The sequence below is a fragment of the Balaenoptera acutorostrata genome, chromosome 6 (genome assembly GCF_949987535.1).
Source record: "Balaenoptera acutorostrata chromosome 6, mBalAcu1.1, whole genome shotgun sequence".
Classification (NCBI taxonomy): Eukaryota; Metazoa; Chordata; class Mammalia; order Artiodactyla; family Balaenopteridae; genus Balaenoptera; species Balaenoptera acutorostrata.
Window position 1 is genome coordinate 75363970 of NC_080069.1, and position 19866 is coordinate 75383835.

The 19866-nt window shown below is 35.7% G+C and overlaps 1 protein-coding gene across 4 annotated transcripts in view; it reads right to left on the minus strand.

The window, feature by feature from the left end:
* Positions 1-305: 305 nt before the first annotated feature.
* The window catches only part of PTAR1 (protein prenyltransferase alpha subunit repeat containing 1), a 47195-nt gene continuing 27634 nt past the window's right edge, over positions 306-19866 (minus strand). For 3 of the 4 annotated variants that reach the window (XM_057547946.1, XM_057547944.1, XM_028166525.2), the window contains exons 4-7: positions 19090-19194; positions 16795-17008; positions 11552-11856; positions 306-9405 (exon numbers count right to left, since the gene is read on the minus strand). In XM_057547946.1, coding sequence (XP_057403929.1) covers positions 9063-9405; positions 11552-11856; positions 16795-17008; positions 19090-19194 — 967 coding nt within the window. In that variant the 3' untranslated portion in view covers positions 306-9062. The remainder of the gene's footprint in view (positions 9406-11551; positions 11857-16794; positions 17009-19089; positions 19195-19866) is intronic. The other variant, XM_057547945.1, reaches the window with a different exon arrangement.

Here is a 19866-nt window from a genome sequence, read left to right on the forward strand (position 1 = left end):
ATTTGAGGTATATGGGAAAAAGCATATGTAGTCATAATGATGATTTCACAAGTCATCGTTAACGCACTCTAAAGACAACTGTGCTCTAATTTGTTTTTGGCATTTTTTTTTTAATGTCCTAGACACAAGTGATATGTTTAAATTTGTTTTACAAATGTAGGTAATCAAATCATTGGCTTCACACAGACAACAGCTCACACCTCCACCCAACTACCACTATCACAGCAATTAAATAGGACAGATTGGGAGACTGAAGTTGAGTTTAAACCACCACCACAAGTAAAAATAAAATCACACAACAGTCATTTTAGGAGATGAAAAGTTTACTTAGAAATTGCAAACATTTAGCAAAGACAAGACATAAACACTATTTTCCATATTCTACAGAAATACAATAATTTATAGCTGGCTTGGTACATGGTCACATGATAAAAACAAATATAATGGAAAAAGAAAGGTTCATTCTACTTTTCTGCCACTTATTACAACTTAAGAAGTGTACCAGTAAGTACTGGAGGACAGCTGCATAGGCAGATTAGAATCTGAGGGCTGTTTGTTAATACAAATTATTGTATTATAACAATAATATAAAAACAAAATAGGTACAGATATACAATTAACATGCAATTTAAGCTATTATTTTGAAGAAACAGGACAGAATTTAGTGAACACATTGAAAAATGTGTTGTTAATAATATGTTGTTATAATCAGCATATCATGGTATTTTACATGCATGGAAATCCTTCCTTCTTAAATAATGCTTGGCAAATTGAAACTGGTTGACCCTACTTCTAGAGAAAATTTAAAATGAAGACAAAGAAAAAAACGAGTGGACAATTCTGTTCAATGCTTTTCTAAGTATACTAAATAATTTTTAAAGTACCATAATTTCATGCCTACCTCACCATCTCCAATTTAAAGTAAAGCCATACTTTGTATTCTATGAATCTACACTGTCCAGTATAGCAGCCCTCATCCACAAGTGGCTTTTTGAGTATTTGAAATGTAGCTAGTCAGAATTGAGATGCACATGAGTGCAAAACACACGCTGAATTTTGAGGACTTACTATGGAGAAAAAAGAAGGTAAAACACCTCTATTTTGTATATTGATTACATACCTAAAAGATAATATATTTAATATATTGGGTTAATTAAAATATATTATTAAAGTTAATTTTATGTGTTTCTTTTTTTAATGTGGCTACTAGAGAATTTTAAATTACACATGTGGCTCACATTTATTTCTACTGGATAGCGCTGATACAGATGGTCTATAGTCATTACATCAGCCTTAGCACTTAGCATTCACACTTAAAGCGCTCTGGAGTACTAACTCTCAGAACACCGTAAGCACACTCTGTATGTACGTTATTGCAAAATTTATTTTTATCCCTCTGCAATTACACATTTTAAGTGTAAAAAGAATTCACAAAATATTTAATCCTTAAAAAACGTCAACTAGAATATGGTTAGAGCTAAAGGAAATTCAATGCAGACTGTTATATTGGGGGAAAATAGTTTAAGAGTGAAGACAATTAGTATCTTCAGTAAAATAAGTTAGCCAAACTTATCTTTAATGCCCAGGATCTGACCTTGAACCACAGATCATACATGTAACCTGTCCATTTAACCATAACCTACAAGAAAATCTTAAAACAACACTGACTGCAACCTACTTAATTACTCCATTCTCTGGAGAATCTTCAAGCAATATAAAATTAACACACATAATGAATTCTAATAGCAGAATATAGTATCTAAGAACTATCCCTTAAAGTCCCTCAGTGTTAAAGTAAGGAACTACCTAGTGTCCAAGAGACTTGGATTGAAAAAATGTTTTTTAGAAGCTATTAAAAAAAAAAGATCATTGCTCTTTTATCATTTTCTTCCCCTCCTCCTTTTTTAGTTTTTTTGTAGTAGAGGATATAAATATTTGGTATATTCATAATACCTCATCTTTTATTTTGTCCAACTCAAAAACAAGTTAACCTAGTACATACTCCATTATTTTCCTAGGAACAACAAGCACCAAAATACAATACCGACAGTGGTCACCTCAGTCAGAAGCCTGCGTCATAGCCATGCATCAAGAACCTTGCCAGGAGGCAATCCCTAACTAAATACGCTTGTGCTGCACACACTGCTTCTCACAGCTCAGGTTGGAATGCTTGTTTTTAAACTGTTTAAATCTGTTTGCATTAGGTAAAGTCTGTCAAAAATGTTCTGAAAGCCACAAATTAATAGACTCTGAAACTATTATATTATTCATAAAAATGTCTTCTTCATTTTGAACATGTTCTCAAAAAACAAGTAGAAGTTATTTAATATAACTTATAGTCATTCCTTACCATGACTACTTTTAAGACACTGGAAAGTAACCAAGATTTAGGGAGAAATAAACAGTACCTATACTAGATAATACTAGATATACCAACATAGAAATTGATTGCAGAAGACTACAGCAGTTTTCTCTAGAGTTCAGCAGCCTATTAAGACATTTAATCACATTTATGAATGTGCCTTGCACAAAGAGATACTACTTAAACTTTTCACATCTCCTGTCTTCAGACCATTTCTACATAAACAGTATTTTTATTACACGTTACTAACTCCAACCTAAATAAGCCTAATAATTCATGTCAAATGAGAAAAATTTTCAGTTTCAAACATATATTACTCTAAAAATATACTCCTCAATGAAAAGATGACAACAGTCTCCTTTCTGAAAGCTGTTACTTTGATGTTAGATCAATAATCAACTAAATACTTACTGAGCGCCTACTATGATTGCAGTCAGCCTATACTCATTTTTCAACCAACAAGAAAAAAAATATCTGCTCCAAATGCAAAATGACATTTGTGAGGGAGGATAACATATTAGCATTTCTAACAGAATGCTGTATGAGTCAATATCTGGACATGTGAAATTGTTCATCCCTACGACACTGAAAAACCTCAAATTTATTACTGATCACTTTATAAAGATAAATAAACATTTGAAGTATGCTGCATAGTACTTTGAGGAAAGTGACTGCCATACATAAAATTAAGGCTGATTCCCTAAAGGTATGGAAGAAAAGTCAAAATGTCATGGTTCGTAAGCAACCAAAGACTTACTATAAACAGTTTACAGCAATATCTGGTTAATTCAAGCAAATGGGCACTTGTGTTAGGTTTCCAACTTTGCTTGAGGGGGCTGGTCTAATAAAGAAAACTGCTTTTAAACAGGAGCACTTCAAGCAAGTATGAAAATAAAAGTCCTTTGGATAAAATTCTTTGTAAAACCAGTATATAAGTTGAAATTCCAAATCTCATTTAAATATATATACACATATGTGAATACACACACATATGTATGCCTTAAAAGTATCTAAATTGCACTTACAATGCTGTACAGCTGTATATCTTTGCCTTGTATGTTTGAACCTGATTATGTATCTTAAGCACAATACTGTATTTCTCCTGGAGCTAAGAATGTGGACAATGATGATAAGACAGAGATACATAAGCTAGTTTTAACTTTCTAGCCTTTAACAATTCTGACCTGTTGAATTCCTACAAGGTGCAAGGCATTATGCAACATACTGAACATGTACAAGATCTGACACAAAGCACTCTTTCAGGGAAACTGAAGTTTTAAGAAGGAAAAGAGTTGTCAGTTTGAAAACCAACAGTAATCACTTTCTCAATAGAATTTCTAAAAACTGAGATTGATGTCAACTAAAGCACTCCTACCTCTGCAAAACATGGAAAATAATGCAATACAGAAGTCATTTCCGTAGAAGACACGTTTAAGAGAACATTCATAATAGAACCATAGGGATTGAAGCAGTGAGATGAACAATGAGGCAGTCACAGAGCTAACTGCACTGGTAGTAGTTTATAAAAAATACTATCTATACTAAAATTTTAAGAGCTAGTAATATACTTAGCATATTTTTGCCTTTTTTTGGCCACTGAATATAAAATTTTGTCCTAAATTTACTAAATCTTCTACACCCTGAGAAATAATAACAGATTAATAAAAGAAATGCCAGGGTTAGCTTTGTGGACCATATTATTGTCCAGAAAGCACAAGCTATATATAGCTAATATTCTTGGAAGCACAAGATTTCATCAGCAGAGTAAGCTGCTGCTCTCTATTTTTTTTTTCTTTTTTTAAGTAAAGAGTTGGTTTTACAGTGTTAACATGGCCTAGTGAGAATACAGAAGTCAAAGTTGGAAGCCTGAAGTCCCTACCCCCCAGATCCACAACTGACACAATAGTTTTCTGTTTCCACTATGAACATGACCTATTGCTGTCCGTTAGGAATACATTATTCGACAGTTCTCTGAAAAGCACTTTGGAATCTTAAGCTATATATTTTAATGAAATTACAATTAACAATTATTTGCTATCTGGAAATATGGAACTCCTATCCCTCCCCTCTCCATACCCAAATACATAAAAAGCCACATTTTAAATTTCATCTCAGTATTTGCCTCTTTTCCTCCAATATTTGAAAAGATGAAGGTTCCATTTTTCCCCCCAACTCAACTATCTTACGTAGGCCTAAATTTGGGATGGAGTTCTTAAATGTCCTTAAGATGAGGCAAAGGATTCATTTAGGACAACTGTATGGCGTTTCTTTTAGGGCAGAGTGCCACTGTTTTCCTTTAAACATGGGCTGCACAGGGTTTTTGGCTGATCTTTATGCATATGCCGTCCTCTAAATGTGAGGCCTCCAACCCCAAAAACATTAGTTGTCACTGAGAAAGAACTAATTCTTCCTGGTAGGATGCTTAAAAATGATAACTAATGACACGCAAACCAAAGCATCCTTCTTGTTCTTATCAGTAACTCACTTAAGGATAAAATATTCCATTGGGCCATGCCTAGCAATTGGAATAAATAAAATGAGTTAATCAACTGTTTAATAAAATTTTCATCCTTTGTTTTCTACCTAAATGTTAGACTTAAATATAATCTTGCTCCCCCAAAAAGTAAGAAAGGCACTCGAATGAACACAGTATATACAGTTATTTTTTAAAAGACACTGTGTGATGGTAAGGAGAATTCAGAGGGTTGATTTTTCCTGCTCACTGCCTTTATAACACTGAATTTGCCTATGCTTTCCTGTGCCTCCACGAACTTCTCTAATAAAAAGGAGCACATTACAGAGTATACTCAAGTATAGGGAGGCGGCAGCACGTAAAGTGCTAGGGTTTGCACAGTTCTATTTGAGAAATTTACTTAGAAGACAAAAAGTTCAGTTGTTACAATGCTGCTCAAATTTTCTAGCATACTTTAGATATTTTAAAGTTTTAAAATATAATTTTCTAGTAACAAAATAACTAAGCTCACAAAAGCTTTTTGCAAAAACAAAAGTGTTTTCTTACTTCCTTTGATAAACTAAATATTTAACATCTTCTGTAATACAGGGGAAATAAGGTAGAAATTAGATTGCTGCATAGCAAGTGGTAGTTGCATTCCTAAATTATATTTAGCCCTCATGTCAGATACCATCTTGTGCTATTAAGAGAAAAATACTAGGCTGACAATTTGTTCTCAAAAAATATTAAAAGTTTTTACACACATGTATGTATGTGTCTAAACAAGCATGAATTCACATGACCTGAATATATCTAAATGACACAGCCTACCACCATATATGCTTTCCTACAAAATGCCACATAAAAATTCAAGAACTTTTGTTTGCACATCTTGTGTTACATAAGCCCTTATCTGAAGACTTAAGTGGCTTAGAGTGACTTCCTGTATATTTAATCCGATAAATAACGAAGCCTTTAATTTAAATTAGAATTGTACCATAGGAATAAGAGATATGACTCAAAAGTCTGGGCCCAGAGTTTTCAAAGAGGTAATAAAATGCTAAAACCTAGAAAAGAAAGGGTTCTGAGTCTAAAATGACTACTCATGCACAGATACAGATCAGCAGTCTTTGAAATCAGTTTCCTCAGATACTCCAAGAGTGGCTATGGCTCTATTGGCAAGATCTGTCCTCCAACATCATAAGTGAGTAGAAAGTAGTGTTCTTGCAAATGGTCTTCATTTTTCTATGAATTTTTAATATATATTATAGTACAGTTATTTGATATTATACAGCTGCATTTCTTGGCTGGGATTTAACAAGCATAAACAAAGTAGTTTAATGAAGGAAAAAAAAATCTAAATTAACTTATTCTATATGCAATAGCTCCCCTTAAGTATCATGAAGGCAGAGTACATCATTCATTCACAATCCAATGCTCTATTCCATCAATTTCTCAATCATAACTCACTCTATGCATCACTCATGATCGATCTTTCTCATCTTCAGTTAATCATTCATAAATTTAATAAATATTTAATAAGTCCTTACAATGTGCAAGGCACACAGAATCTGGGAACACGTTACCAAAATAGGTACACTTAAAAAAAAAAAAAAAGTCAGGTTGGGGAGGGATAGTGGTAGAGATATTTACAGATCTTATTGCTTTTTTGCTTGTCAGTAGTATTCTTGATCCACAGGATGGCCTACAATTCTTCCAGTGAAAGATGGATGAAATTTGTGTCAATCTAAATCATCTTTTCCTTTAACGACATATTTATAGAAAAATAAGTGAAGACTAATGAGTCCCTAAAAATAGACACATCCTTTCCACTGCATGAGCTCATTCAGTCCAAGAGATAATATCATGCTACAGCTAGTGAGTTTAGATGTCAACCATTTAGGGAAAAAATACAACCATCAGGGAAATGCTAGGTTTTTCAGTGAATGAACACTTGAAAACTGCAAATTTTAGAAATAAAGCAGCACACAAAAGTCAGATATAAACAGTATCCTTTGGATATCTGTATTTTTACTCCCTACTTAAAGCTATTAGGAAGACAGGAGACCAAGATATATTAAAGGACTGCGTGGCTTCACGTAAGGGTGGCTTAAGAGACTTAAAACACATGAAAGCAGTTAACATCAAGGGCAAGAGACTCTGTGGAAGGTATAAAAAGATGTGGAGCATTATTAAATTTAGCTGATGTTTCACAGAGGATTGTCTGTATTCATGTCTCGACACTCTCACATCAAAGCATAAGAAGCCCTACTACTTGGGATACTTAAAATGATGCTTGGAAGAACGGTAATACTGAGTGAGGCCAGAATTTGGCAACATATATTAGTGGAATGTGCTGAATCTTCCATGTCATCTGTGTGTAGTCTGCCCCCCAAGCCCCACAGGTGCTAAAAATCATAAATTAATAGTTTTATCCATAGAGGTCTAGGTAGACCTTGAGGTATTTGAATCAAAATATGCTTTGTACACAAAGGGTCATAGAATTATGCTCATAATGCCAATCATTTTCTCACCTGAATACTACAAAAAGCTAAAAAAGGGTAATTGTTGCCCTAAGAGAGAAGGGCAGGCAGCTTCTGTCTACAAGGACCAGTCCTGACAATTTTTCTGGTGTTCTTAAGTCTCACTCAACAGTTTGCCACTCAACAAAATCATGATGTACAAGTAAAGGACCTATTATTTTCCCTTAAAGGAATGCTCCTCACTCAAGTCCAGAGTCTCCGTAACAGTGGTATAGGAGAGGTCTGCTTTTCCCTACATCTGTCTTCTCACCCTACAGGTGACCTAGCATATAAAGAGGAAAACAGGCAAAGCATAGTGGTCACACTTGTTTCTGCCACTATTACATTTCAAACACACACAGGATAATAGACAACTTCCATCATTAGGGGAACTTTTAGAGGGGCAGTTCATATTCATATTTTGTGTGTGTGTGTGTGTGTGTATGTGTGCCTGTGTTTAATGGGGTATGGAATTAACTGGAAACAGAGAGGAGAATATGTTTAGTACACATCTATGAAATACAACAGATAAGGAAAAATATACAAAAGTGGAGATGACAAAAAAATGGATTGGGAAAATAAAGAGAAAGGTGTGTGGAAAGAAGAAATGCAAAGCATTCTTTCATACTGACATTAGACATTACCTGGCACTTTCCCCACACCTGCCTCACCTACCTGAAAAACCCAGCCCATATTATTGAAAAGATAAGATACAGCTAAAAGGTGGATACTTTGGTACCTTGTCCCTGATAAATTTAGTATCAAAGTTTTTAAATTGTTTTATTTTTTAAAATAAAGACTGAAGAACTAACCTTCAAAACTATTCATCCCCCCTGGCTTTTGCCAGTAAACTTTTAATAATCACTTCACAAAACTTTATAGTTTATCCAGTGTATCCTTAATAACTTAAATTTTAAAAAGGAAGATTTTTGATGGACACATTTCTATGCATAAGCCTCCCATTTTTCATGGTGAATTTGGAGGAAAATAAGTAGTAATAACTAAAAACAGCATTCTAGGTTTTTTTGAAATTCATTTTAATTGAGGTAAAAACAACCTATCAAAGCTAGTAGTAAAAATAATTTTCCACTACAATTACATAAACTCTTAAAATTAGTTTTTTAAAAAATAACCATTTTTAAAATGGACTATATTGGAAGCATGTTGTTCATATAAATTCCAATACTTCTGACTTTGGTTATGTTGGTCTATGACTTGAGTAGAACATACTAGAGAAAGAGAAATGGTGTGTATTTTCACACATCCATCCATCTGGCCATTTGATTCTCAAAACAACAATTAGATCAAGTAATTTTGAATTTGTATTGTTCTTAAGCTAAACTACAACATACATTTTTAATTAAAAAAAAAAAACAAACTAGCCTATGCAGCAACCACACTGAGGTGGGTTGAGGTGTGTGTGAACCAATCTGGAGAACCAAAAGAGAAAAGCCTTAAGTATAGGAATATAAAGGATGAGAAGTTTAAAAGAAAAAAATTAAGACTCACTGTTCAGCAGGAAGGAACTACACAATTATTTTATCCCCAAAGGAATGCCAGTTCTTAACAAAATAAATAAAATGAAAGGTTTACTATGGACTTTTAACCTAAAGATGAAGCACATATAGTTAGACAATAATAGCAAACAGTTCATGCAACTATGTAAATAAGAAAGGAAAGCAATATTGCACTAAAAGGGGAACCTTGCAGGACTAATCCACCTCTTTCATTGACTCAATGTAACCAGCCATTTCCTGTATGCATTGGCAAACCTGGCCTGCTCCATGTTCCGGCAGGTGGACAATACTTGATCGATGAACCTGTGCTCCATTTCCAGGCCCAGGGAGTCTGGAGCAGGGGTCCGCTTCAGGCGTTTGGTTTCCTGGGAATAGCCTTGCTTGCTAGAGTCACTGAGTCCATCCACCTCCATTGCCTGAGATGTGTGTGGTCCTGCTGGGATGAGGTGCAAGTCACTCAAAGTCCCCCCTGGGCTGTCTGCAGGTGACAACTGGACCACGCTGTGAGGAAACCTACCATTTAAGTGATGCTGAAGGTAGAAAACATGCCGCCTGTGAAAAAGGAGGGGAAGGAAGAGAATAGAAAAAGAAAAGTCACATCACAAAGTCAAGCTTTTCAGAAAAAACAAAAAAGTTGATAATTTTAAAACATACAGTACTCAGTTCAGTGCCCCCTTCGTAACCCAGAGCTATCTGGGGGAAGGAGGAAGAATAGTTAAGATGTAGTCTCTGGGTATTTGGACAGAGCCTCACAAACCCAGATTACTGGTTTGTGAGAAAGAATACTACCCCAAAGGTGTTTAAAAAACATTGACTGAGATGATGACAATCACTTGGAGTTATAACAACTTGTTACTATAATATGAAACTAGAAATGGGTCTTAGCTCAATCTCTGCTATAAATTAAAATATAAAACAAAACCAAAAATTAACCTCATTGATATCCTAAAAGACAAGTGATTTTCAGAAACAAGAGAATTAAATAGCTCCTCTAGAGGCTTAGTGTATGGCCTCTATCCAATACTTTCCTTAATAAGAACAGAACTGCTGTGGTTGGACTTATTATCTTAGAAACCCTCTGAATTCTCCCCTAAATCCAGCACTGTAGTCTTAGTAAACACCGACATGCAGTAGGGATGTGCTGGGCTCTGAGAAAAGTATGTTAAAAGACACAGTTCCTGTTCTTCCTCTAAGGAGAGTTCTCCTGCCCTTAGAATCATCTGGAGTTATTAGTTAAAAATGAAGATCCATGTGCCTAATTTCCAAAAATTGTGACTCAAAGGGGTGCACATCTCTGTACGAAATAAGGTAAACTACCTTAGGTAGTTTCTAGGTTGTTATACCTCATCATTCATACTAACAACTCTAAGCCCTTAAAAGAGAATTCTATTCATTTTCCCAGCTTATTTGGGGGCAGACAAAGGAGCATATAACACCCATTTTACAGAGGACAAATCTTAAAAGGGCTGATAAGCTGCTTAAGGGCACTGAATCAGTAGAAAACTAATATAATTCATTCCTGTAATATACAGGTCATCCCAACTGTCTCTTCTCCCCACTCCAAAATCCAATTAATCTTTATATAAACAAAGAAAGTTTCTGTTCTAATGATCTAGCTCTCTCTCAAGCACAAACATAATTTTTAATATTCTTTGAGTCTTGCTATTAATGTGTCTAAATATAAAACAGCAATAAAAAATCTGTAACAGCAAAACATGCAAGTCAAGATCTATCTTCTCTCCTAAAAATGTGGAATAAAAATGTTTTGTTTTTAAGGGAAAAAGAAAATTCTGTATTTATGAAGATGCCAAAGAGGGGGGTTGTCTTCCATCTTCTAATATATCTTCCAAATGTATTTAGACTGGAAAAAGGGAACAAATCACATTTAACTTAAAAAATACACAAATATTTAAAATGCCTACCTCCTGCCTAACACAGGCAACTCTTTTGTCTACAAACAGAATCCTGTAACTTGAAGTAAAATCTGTAGATATAATGCCAGAGATGCCTCCCACTAAATGATAATCCAAAATAAATCAATCGGGGGTTCCCATACCTGGATTTCATTTCAACATGAAAAGTACTGTCAAAGGTTCTTAAAACTCAAGTTATGAGGTTGCTAACCCTCTTTCACTCCTTCCTAATAATCCTGATTCACTCCCAAAGTACATTTTACTTTAAAAAAGCAAAAAGTGTCAGGAGATTATACTTAAGGTAAATTAATCTGCAGGCCATCACGGTTGGGAAGAACTATAAAAATGTGTAACTATTCTCAGGGTCTAATCAATGGTCTCAGCCCTGACTGTGCATCAAATTTACCCGTTAGGGTTTTTTCTTTATATTTTAAAAAACAGATGGCAGCACTCCATCCCAGATATGCTAAGTATCAGGATCTCCAAGGAGGGAGTCCAGAAACTTTCTTTAGTTTGAAAGTAACACACCTTATTCTGTGGCGCAGTCAAGGATGAACACCACCATCTTGCGCCGTTGGCAAAGATCTGCATGAGGAACTTCATATTGATCATGACCATGAGGAGAAGTATATGGTAACACAAACTCCTCTGAAGCACTCAGGCAAAGTTCCACAATCAGATTACCATATTTACCCAAGTAGGCACGAGTCAGATGTAAGACCTTCTGTAGCTCTCATAAGGACACACACAGTTTTATGCAGGAAATAGATCTTCCCTTCTCTTACCTATGACACCAAAGGGTTTCATGTCCTGGGTAGGAATCAATAAGATCAGTGCTGAATTCAACTTCTTCTTCTAGAAGATGGGGAAGATTTATCCTTGATTCCTCTGCTGAAGCCACTGCTTCTTCATCTTTTGGAAGAACTATAGCTGGCTCACTTCTCAAGGTATTTTGCTCCAATATAGAACCATCTGTCACAGTTTGGCTAACCAAAGACTTTAATAAAAACTGGCGGTAGTGAAATCCACTGTGGTCTGAAACATGCAGGGACGCCCAGTGTTTAGTGGAAGATAGTTCATCAAGAAGAATCTTGTAGGAAGAAAAAAGGGAAGTGAAATGAGGAATTGCCAAAGGTTTTACTTTCTCCATTAATGCTTTGGATTTCTCTTTTGATTCATTTCTTGTTTTGACAATGCCATTCCTACCAATATTTTGTATATAATGTCCAACACAGTGTTGTCATTTAGTGGAAGCCTGCACTTAGCGGAAGCTCAGTAAATTCTAATTTTCCCTTTCTTTTATAAAGTAATTGATCTTTTTTTTTTTTTTTTTTTACTACCGCAGCATTTAAGGACCTTTCCCTAGACTTTGATGAATCACATTCTGATTGGCACACACATAGAAAAGCCAGATTCTAAAATAATGATAGACATTTGGGTGTTCATTTTCAAGTAATGCTTATATTGAAGGGAAAATATAAATTCAGAGATCACTTTGATGGAAACTTTCTTTTGCATTTAATGAATCTGTATTTCTTTTGCATTTACCTAACTTATTTGAACTTATTTGTTCAACAACAGACTCAATGTAATTATTTCTTCTTCACTGTAAGTGTCATCAGGGCAGAGACCATGTCTGTTTTGTTCACTACTTAATTCTAAGGGCTTACTACAAAAACATGATGCAAGAACAACAGGAATTTTCAAGTGCTCGTGACTTTCACTATCTGTCTCAAACTTACTTAACATCAATGATAAATGGCTTTTTTAAGTAGGTAAGACAAAATTGAGCAGTGAACTCTTTAAATCTGCAAACTAAAGAATTTCAAATGGAATGATAAAAAGAAAAGCAGCATTTATGAAAAAATAAGAGTGGGATTGCTGGATCATATGGTAGTTCTATTTTTAGTTCCTTGAGGAACCTCCATACTGTTTTCCATAGTGTCTGCACCAATTTACATCCCCACCAACAGCGTACTAGGGTTCCCTTTTTCCTACGTCCTTGCCAACATTTGTTATTTTTGATGATAAACTTTTTGATGACAGCCACTCTGAGAGGAGTGAGGTGGTTTTGATTTGCCTATCTCTGATGATTGTAATTTCAAAACATTTTCATCATCGCCAAAACAACCCCTATTCCTATTAAGAGTCCTCTAATTCCCCATTCCCCCTATCCTCTGGCACCCACTAATCTGCTTTGCTTATTCTGAATATGTCATATAAATGGAATATTACTTTCAATCAGCATAATGTTTTCAAGGTTCACCATGCTATAGTATTCATCAGAACTTCATTCCTTTTTTATGGCTGAATAACATACCACTCACTGTATGGATATACCATATTTTGTTTTACTATTCCTCAGATACTGGACATTTGGGGTATTACTTTTTTTTTTTGGCTTTTATGAGTAATGCTGCTATGAACATTCTCATACACGCTTTGGTATGAACATATGTTTTCGATTTTTTTGGATATATACCTAGCAGTGGAATTGTAGGGTCATATATGGTGTTTCTATGTTTAATTTTTTGAGGAAATGCCAAACTTTTCCCCAGTGGCTGCACTGTTTCACATTCCTACCACCAATGTATAAGGGTTCCAATTTCTCTACATCCTTGTCAACACTTGTTATTGTCTTTTTTATTTTAGTCATCCTAGTTGTGTGAAATGGTATCTCACTGTGGTTTTGATTGGCGTTTCCCCAGTGGTTAATGATGTTGAACATCTTTTCATGTCTTTCTTGGCCATTTGTATATCTTTTTTGGAGAAATTACCCTATGTGCTTTTTCAGGTGACACACGATATCAGCTTTTAATTGGCTAGTAGTAATGAACTCTGTTCAACTGTGACTGTTTCCTTCCACCCCACCCTCAAAAATTAGACTATTTTAAAATTTTACTTCAGTATTTGTCCACTGAAACACATAAACATCACAGGGAACAAAAAATAGAAAATTAAAACCTCTCATAATTCCACTCCCTAGCACTGGTAAACATTCTTTATTCTCTAACCTTTTTTTTTCTGACTAGAAAACGCATGCTTATAGAAAATATAAGAAAATATATCTGTAACAGCACTGTGTTTGTGTGTATAAATATCTGTTGAGCACTTACAATACGCCAGGTACTGTTCTAAACACATTAAGTATCATTCAATGCTTTTAAAAAAATTGTAGTAGGCCCATCTCTTATTTAGTTTTATATCCTTAACCTATAATGAACATTTTTCTTTAAATAATCTTCTAGAATATAATTTCTAGTACCAATAAAATATTCCACTTTGTGATGGACTGTAATGTAACCAATCCCTTGTTACTAGAGGATTAGACTGTTTCCAGTTTTTCACTATTATAAATGGTATTTTTATATACCAAACTCCCATATTTAATATAGTAGCCAGCGTTTATTGATCAATTAGTATGAGCACTTGTGATAGCCACGTTATGTAGATTCTCCCACTTAATTTACATCACTCGATGAGGTAGGAATTATCATCATCCCCAATTTACAGATGAGGAAACTGAAGGTTAGAGAGGCTAAGAAACGTTCTTAAGGCCACACAGCAAATTGGTGGGAGAGTCAAGATTCAAATTACATCTGTATGACCACTGAGTGGAGCCTTTAATCACTATATCATACTGCATCTCCCATTTTTTCTTTAGGATGAATTCCTAGAAGCAGAACTGCTACATTAGAGATAACACACATTTTGGGGGGTAATGTCTGATAAATGCTGCCATGTTGCCCTTTGGTAAGATTATACTAATTTCTACAATGCTTGTTTTTATACCCTTATCAATGCTGAATATCAGCACTTTAAAAAATCATTTTCAGTTTTCTAAGTAAAAAAATGCCACTCAGTTCATATGTATTTTTAAGCTGCTCTAGACAACTGGTACTTTTGTGATTACTTCCTCTAACAGGCAAAGCATAGTACATGATCTCCTAGCTGGGCCCAATGGCTTACAAGAACAGGAAGGGGATTTTGTAAATTCAGCACTCTTCACTGAGAGTGAGAGACAGTGGCAGTGGTGACAGGAAGAGTGCCAAGTCCCCCCAAGGGCAGAGGAGGGCAGACTGACAACATGTGAGGCTAGCAGTGGACCAGGGCAGATGAGTCAACACATTACTAACGAGTTGTCATCTTCAACAATGGACAGTCTCAAGGAACCAAGAATTTCACCTTGGCCTCATGTTTCTGATTTATGGGAATGCCACTTCAAAAGGTCCACATCAAGGCAGGAAAGTTTCCAAAGACCTCTCAGCTTACCTGGACTCTGCCTTCCTTTATCCTCAACCCTCCCCTTACCTCTTTCCACCTCCCACAGGATACCAAGTTGTGAAGCAGAGATGACTGGTTTTAAAGCACTCCATATCCCTCACAACCCACCAGATAACTTGAATTCATTCCTCCAGACACCCCCACAGTGTAGCATCCCTCCCTCTGGCAGCTGTTTCCAATGATCCCAGTCTGGATGAGGAGCCATTTCTGTGATCCCACTGCACCCGGAGATTCCCTCAGTTCCTGCAAGTGTCACACTGCTTTGTAACTGTTGGTATGTGTTTCTTCAACTAGATTTTTCAATTTGTTGAGAGCAAGCTTTTTGTCTTTATGCCTCACCCAGTGTATACAACAGTGTCTGGGAATGATAGGGTTTCACTACTTTTTCATGAATGAATTGCACTGAGTTGACCTAGCAAATTGGTAGGCAAGTTTCATCTAAGTTTTCTATCTATGGGGAGCAGAGAAAGGAAATAAAATTTAGTGAGCCTCTATTAGGTGCCCAGTACTTTATACACATTAACACAAGTAATTCTCACAGTAATCCACTGAGGCAGGCAGTAGAGCCCCTATCTTACAGATGAAAACATTAAAGCCTTACTTTACACACACAGCTAATAGCGCCAGAATCTGAACTCAGGTTAATGTGATTTTGTCTTTTCTCTTTCCACTACATTAGGTAGCCTCCCCTCCTGAAATGCAAAGCCATGTAAACTGGAGGGAAGGGCTTCTCTTCCAGAACTGTTTGCTTAAAATCCCTCAGAAGTGAAAGCTCTCCTATTTATCCTGGAGGAATCTCTGGCTAGGACACAGAGAGGGGAGAGGGGACCTGAAGGGAGACGTAGGAAGGGGGTGGTGAGTAAAAATTAGAGAATGCTTCGCCATTAATCTGAAAGCACCACATGAGACATTCTGACCCCTTTAAATTGTCTCAAGCCTGGGAAGCTTTTAGAAGAGTACCCTAGATTCTTAAGGCACTGATACCACAAGAAGTGACGAAAAAATAGAGAAGCTGTAGTATGTAAGAAGGAGCACAAGGATACCTGGCTCTCATTCTGATGAATAATAAATGATACAACTGTGGCTAACTGCAAGCCATTAAAATTCTATGGAAACTTCCATCTCCTCATTTCTAAACTAAAAGGATTAGGCTGTGACAGTTCTCAACCTGGCTCTGCGTCCAAATAACCCCTTGAGCCTGTGAAAAATACTGATCTCTAAATCCTACCTTCATTTCGATTCAGTAGGCCTGGGGTGGGACATAGGAATTCTCAGGTAATTTATAGACTCAGCCAAGTTTGGGAACACCTGGGTGAGATCTTCTGTTCCCTCCCCAGCAGAGGAGATTGTGAAAAGGCAGCCAGCTGATTTAGCACCTTAAGTCACAAAACAAAAGACTACCAAGAAAGAACAATTTCAGTTCTATAAGGTTTAATAATCTCTTCCTGTTTCAGGGCAAAATGAGTTACGCTCAGTCTTCCTTACTGCTTAAACCTGCTTTGTTCTACCAATGGACTAGCCTTAAGAGTGTCAAAACTGTGCTGGTGAGGAATGCAAACTTTTTAAAAAAAATTACCAGGGTTTCTCAGGAGGTATCAGCTTACAATCCTCTCCGGCCTACTGGGTCATTAGTTCCTCTACTTCTCTCTTTTAAAGCTCCTCTGAGAAGGAACTACTGTATACTACCAGAAGATTTAAATGGCAGGCAGGGAGTATGCCTAGGGACATAGAATAACAGCCCTACCTTGACATCTAGCTTGGCCAGGTGCTGTAAAACCCAGATGCGATGGGACCAGGCATTATAGTTGCTTGGGTATCTCCCTGCTGCTTCACCACAGACCTCCATCTCTTCTCGTATTAGTTGCTGTGTCCTTTCTGCAGGAATTATTCCCAAGCTTCCTTTGGTCACAAAGGAAGGCAAGGAGGTTTCCTGAATTAGCTGTTGTAGCACCCATCGCCTATTAAGGTAACATGTGGGAAAGAAATGAGGAAAGAAAATAAACCACAGAGGAAAAACAACCAGAGTTTTCTTTATTCTCAATTTAATTTCCATTCATAGACAATGCAAAATAATGCCCAGTTTTCAAACTTTTTTTTGGGGGGGGGGTTGTTTTGTTGTTTTTGTTTTTAAAGACATAATTAATTTGAGCAGCACGGATATGGGTGGTGGCAGGGAATAAAGGACAAAGATTAAAGAAAAAGCTTTCCAAAATGTTAACATTTGTCAAAAAGAGAATGTCATCAGTTCCAAAATGACAACTTCAAAACTTCATTTGGCCAGGAAATATAAAGGCAACGGGTGTGTGTGTGTGTGTGTGTGTGTGTGGTGGTACTGTGTGTGTGGGAGGGGGTGATATTAATTAATGGCTGGTAAATACTCAAGAGGAGCATAGTTCACTTTTATTTATTTATTTTTTTAAGATTTTTTTTTGATGTGGACCATTTTTGAAGTCTTTATTGAATTTGTTACAATATTGCTTCTGTTTTATGTTTTGGTTTTTTGGCCAGTGAGGCATGTGGGATCTTAGTTCCCCAACCAGGGATTGAACCTGCACCCCCTGCACTGGAAGGAGAAGTTTTAACCACTGGGACACCAGGGAAGTCCCGGTTCACTTTTCATTATATGTGCATGCCTCGTCCTATGTGTATTTGTTTGTTTGCAAACAAGAAGCTGTATTAAGCTTTCATGAAGCAAAATTTCTATATTATAGCATAGAATCTGGAAGGAAACAAATACAATATGATTAGTTAAACCACCAAGGAGGTTTTAAAATGTCTTTATCCACAGATTTTCCCCTTGTCTATTTAAGATTTTCACTAGCATACATTTAAATGAAAAGCACTAAAAAAGTGTCTCTAACCACTTAATGTCTTTAGGTTTTACAAATATTTTCTCATAAGAAAGCATTCTTTTTACTTTTTAAAAATTTCCAACCCAGGGTACAGAAAATTGAGTAAGAAAACTCATTTTGTCATTTTCAAATAATAGAAGTTATTTTTAACAACCAAAACTTGCTTTATAAAATAATAAACAAGCCAATAAATTGATGGCTGTGTATTTAATAATTCCCTTCCCCTGCCACCACCCCTTTCCTAACCTCTATGCACACAATCATATACCTCTCTGTAGTCTGCTATCCCTATTTCTAGTAGGGAGAAAATACAGCTAACTATATCATTTGGAAGTAGCTGCTCTGCAAGGCTAGCCAAAGGCAAGATTACAGTTAAGATTCCTTCAACTGACTTTAAGATCCTAAAAATACTCAGGATTTAAGAAAAGTTATAAGGGGCTTAATAAACTAAGAACAGATTTCTTCAGAGATTCTCCCCACTGACCCCAACCAGTAACCCCACACCATCTCATTTTAGTCAAAAGAGAGTAGTTACATGGGATCCAAGAGTAAGATGCTTCCAGATAGCCAGGATTTTGAAAAGAGTTCTTACGTGCACTTTGGATATCTGCTTCAGGCCTTTAACCTAAAAATATTCTTTGCATTTATGGTCTTAGCAACTTTAGTTCAGCCCACACACCATTCACCTCAGTTGCCCTTATTTGGTTACTTTTAATAACCATAACCATCACCACCACCATCTTTACCAGGAACACACTTGAATGAATTAAATCCAAGTTTAATAAAACTCAAGTTGCTCATTACAGTTGAATATCTAAATGCAATTTCCATGATTGCTTCAGATAGTTAATAATAATAGCTAAAATTTACTGAGTATTTCATATATGCCAGGCACTGTGGTAGTGTTTACATGCATTATCTCATGTAAACTCAACCATTAACTCTGAGATAGGTATAATTATTATTCCCATTTTACAAATGGTAAAACCAAAGCTTGAAGAGGTTAAACAATTTCTGAAGATCACATAAAGTGATGGCATCTAGACTTAAATGTAGATATAATTTGACTTTAGAATTCATACTCTGAATCACTGTGTGACCTGCTTCACATTCTGTGGTTTTTGGGTTTTTTTTCTCCAGCCATTCTAAATTCTAAGTAAGAACCCTATGGTGTAAATTAACCAAACCTGTGAATCCATGTTTCTGGACTCTTTGGAAACTTAGTTAAGGCCAGTTTTCCCAGATATAAGTCCTTAATTGGATTTAAAGTGCCAGAGAGGATCAGCTCTTTTCTGTAAAAGAAAAATAAAAAGAACCATTACTTTGTCTTTCTACAGAAACATACTGCATGACTATTAATATAACCTCATTGTGAAGCAAATTTCCAAGAATTAAAAAAAAAAAAAAGAAAACATAAAACTCTCATAAATGTCACACAGTAATCAAGAATGTATTCTCATAATCTTGAAATAACAAATTAAAAAACAGAAACAGAAGCTCTTAAATCAACAGTGGAACTTTAGTTATCTATTTGGTAGAAGGCAAAGGGGTTTTCTGGCTTGTATCATTTCCAAAACTTACAAGGCCTGACATCAGTATCTGCAGGGCAGATCCAATACAAGTCAAGAATTGTAGCTTCCTAAGTAGGACTTGATATGGTCTAGTTTGTTACCAAAAAGAACACAAAAACAAACACACTGGACTGAGATGTAGGAAAAAAATCGTTCATTCAGTAACTACCCTAACAAAATTACTATTATTATTTTTGAATTTTCCCTTCTACCTTTCCTCATATGCATATGTATTTTAAAATATAATTTTATATTCTGCTCTTATATATTAAGAATTACCCCACAGTTCTATATAATCTTTAAAATGAACATTTTAAATGGTCAAATAGTTTTCATTCAGTAGCTATCCTGTAATTTAATGACCTTTCCCCCTATAATTAGACATTTTAGGTT